This window comes from Galendromus occidentalis, unplaced genomic scaffold (genome assembly GCF_000255335.2).
Source record: "Galendromus occidentalis unplaced genomic scaffold, Mocc_1.1 scf7180000075867, whole genome shotgun sequence".
Lineage (NCBI taxonomy): Eukaryota > Metazoa > Arthropoda > Arachnida > Mesostigmata > Phytoseiidae > Galendromus > Galendromus occidentalis.
The window spans coordinates 160,765-162,787 of record NW_003803857.1 but is presented as its reverse complement, the minus strand read 5'-3'; the positions used below and the strand labels follow the sequence as shown (position 1 = coordinate 162,787).

Sequence of the window (2,023 nt, the reverse complement as noted above, 5' to 3'; positions counted from 1 at the left end):
TCGATAGGAAGACCGCTGAATTTGGGAATCGTCGAAACTGATGGGACTATTCGAGATCACTTAACACCACTAACAAACATGATTGGCGTCTATGTTCTTCATTTGTCCTTGAGGTAGTTATAGAAGGTTGAGTAGTTGATCCGACGCTGTTTACAACGATCTTTCCATGGTCTTCAGAAGGTTCCAGGTGAGTTCTCTTTGCCAAGCACTAGAACTCGATGCTGATAACTATTGAACAACAATATATATTTACAGATGAAAAAAACCTCATCCGTGGGGAGTTCTGCTGAAGTTCCCAGGAATTTCTTCGGTTAGTCTATTGCGGAAATTTCCATCTCACAACATGGGGCTAAAACAGAACTTCCCAGTGGAGGAAACCAAATGTACATTCCGGTCGAGATCCCTTTTGCGGTCACGTAGAGCTTTGACGAAAATCCAATCTCAGGCCAAATGGTATTCTACCGCTCCGCAGTCGACCAGATCTAAACTAATTCATGAGCATCCAACCTCTAGCGATTGTACTTCTAGAAGTAAGCCTGCGGTGTACAGGGCCCCTGATAGAAATTTATGTTGAAACCACGACCGTTGAAAGCTTTATCCGATTTGAACATCACCATTAGGGGTCCGGAGTCCTTCACGGTCACCGATTGGCTTTCCCGACTATCCGAGGTCAGGCTGAAGGCGCCTCCACAGAAACGATCCAGTCCTGGAATAGCCAGGTAGTCACCGGTGCACTTCGTAACTCCTGCTTTGGCTGCTGCTTGGAAATCCATGGACTTCCCGTCGGACGTAGCGATACCAAACGCAGGGATTTTACTATTCGCTTGCGGTTCTCGAATGGCTCTCGCTATCGCCTCCGGAGCTCCGTAGGGTGTGGAGTCGTTGGCGTCGGTTAGGAGCTCGGCGTCGTCTTTTTCGCTGCGAACAGAGTATGTGACCGAGCACATGTCTCTCTCTCTTCGGATGCAGATGGCGTAATCCAAGTCATTAAGGTAGCCGAAACGGCTTTCGTTACGTTGGTTGAAATTGAAACTTCGAACGTGGCCCTTGATACCGGTGACGAACTGGAGGCAACCGACCGGTGCCCGGTACTGTGACTCGCAGGGAATCATCGAGATCTTGATGCGCCAATCTCTCGCGTACGGAGCGATGCCGGTGTTCATTTGCAGCACGATCGGTGCATCGATCGTGTCCACGTTGATGTAAATGTGGTGACCGGTGTTCTCGCCGCAGAGCACAGGGATCTTATGGTTGCGATTACTTCCGAGCACGACGAACATGTCGTCCAGACAGTCGCCATCCCGGGGTCCGAGGATGTCGAAACGGACGAAATCCAGACGGATCTGACAGACTTCAGGCTCGACCTGAATTCTCAGAGGACACACGTTGGCGTTTTTCTCCTTGTGCGGATGATGGGGAGGAACGAAGTAGGACACGTTGTGGTTCACCGTCTGCCGGCAGGTGTAGATCGTAGAACAGCAGATTCCTTGACCTTCGGCGCATTCGCCCGCGTTCGTTCCTTCCACATCGCTACATTCTTGCGACGTGTAGCAAGTTCCGGCATGTCCGTCGTCGGTTACACATTCGTCGTTTGCGAAGCGATAGGGAAACAGGTAGGGAAACGGTCTGACGACCGAATAGGAATCTCGACCTCGTCTGATTCTATTACTCGAAGCACCGTCCGAAACCGGGCTGTCCGCGGCATTTCCGGCGCTGGGCACGTCGGTGTTCGAGCTCCGTGTGGGGATAGCTGATGATTGTTGCAGAATAGTACAGAATAATAGGAGGATAGACAGTTGTGTCCCTTGCCGCCCCATGGCGGCCAAGGACATCTAGAAGAACACTAAGCACAGTTGTCGTGATTTGTGACTAGTTGCGCTCACATTGGATCCGTACGGTTCGGGGTAGGATGAATTGGGAGACTCGCACGCTCAGAGCTCCAGACTAGACTGATCGGCTCGTTCGCCAGACGCGGAGGTTCAGCAGCTGACTGCTGCTCGACGATCGGTCTGTCTGTCGCTTC

The 2,023-nt window shown here is 51.5% G+C and overlaps 1 protein-coding gene across 1 annotated transcript; it reads right to left on the bottom strand.

Annotated features, from left to right (window-relative positions):
• Nucleotides 1-299: 299 nt before the first annotated feature.
• On the bottom strand, nt 300-1,817 carry LOC100905950 (uncharacterized). The gene has a single exon (XM_003738290.3). It carries the CDS (start codon nt 1,815-1,817, stop codon nt 525-527), a length of 1,293 nt encoding a protein of 430 aa, XP_003738338.1. The 3' UTR covers nt 300-524.
• Between the last annotated feature and the right edge of the window lie 206 nt (nt 1,818-2,023).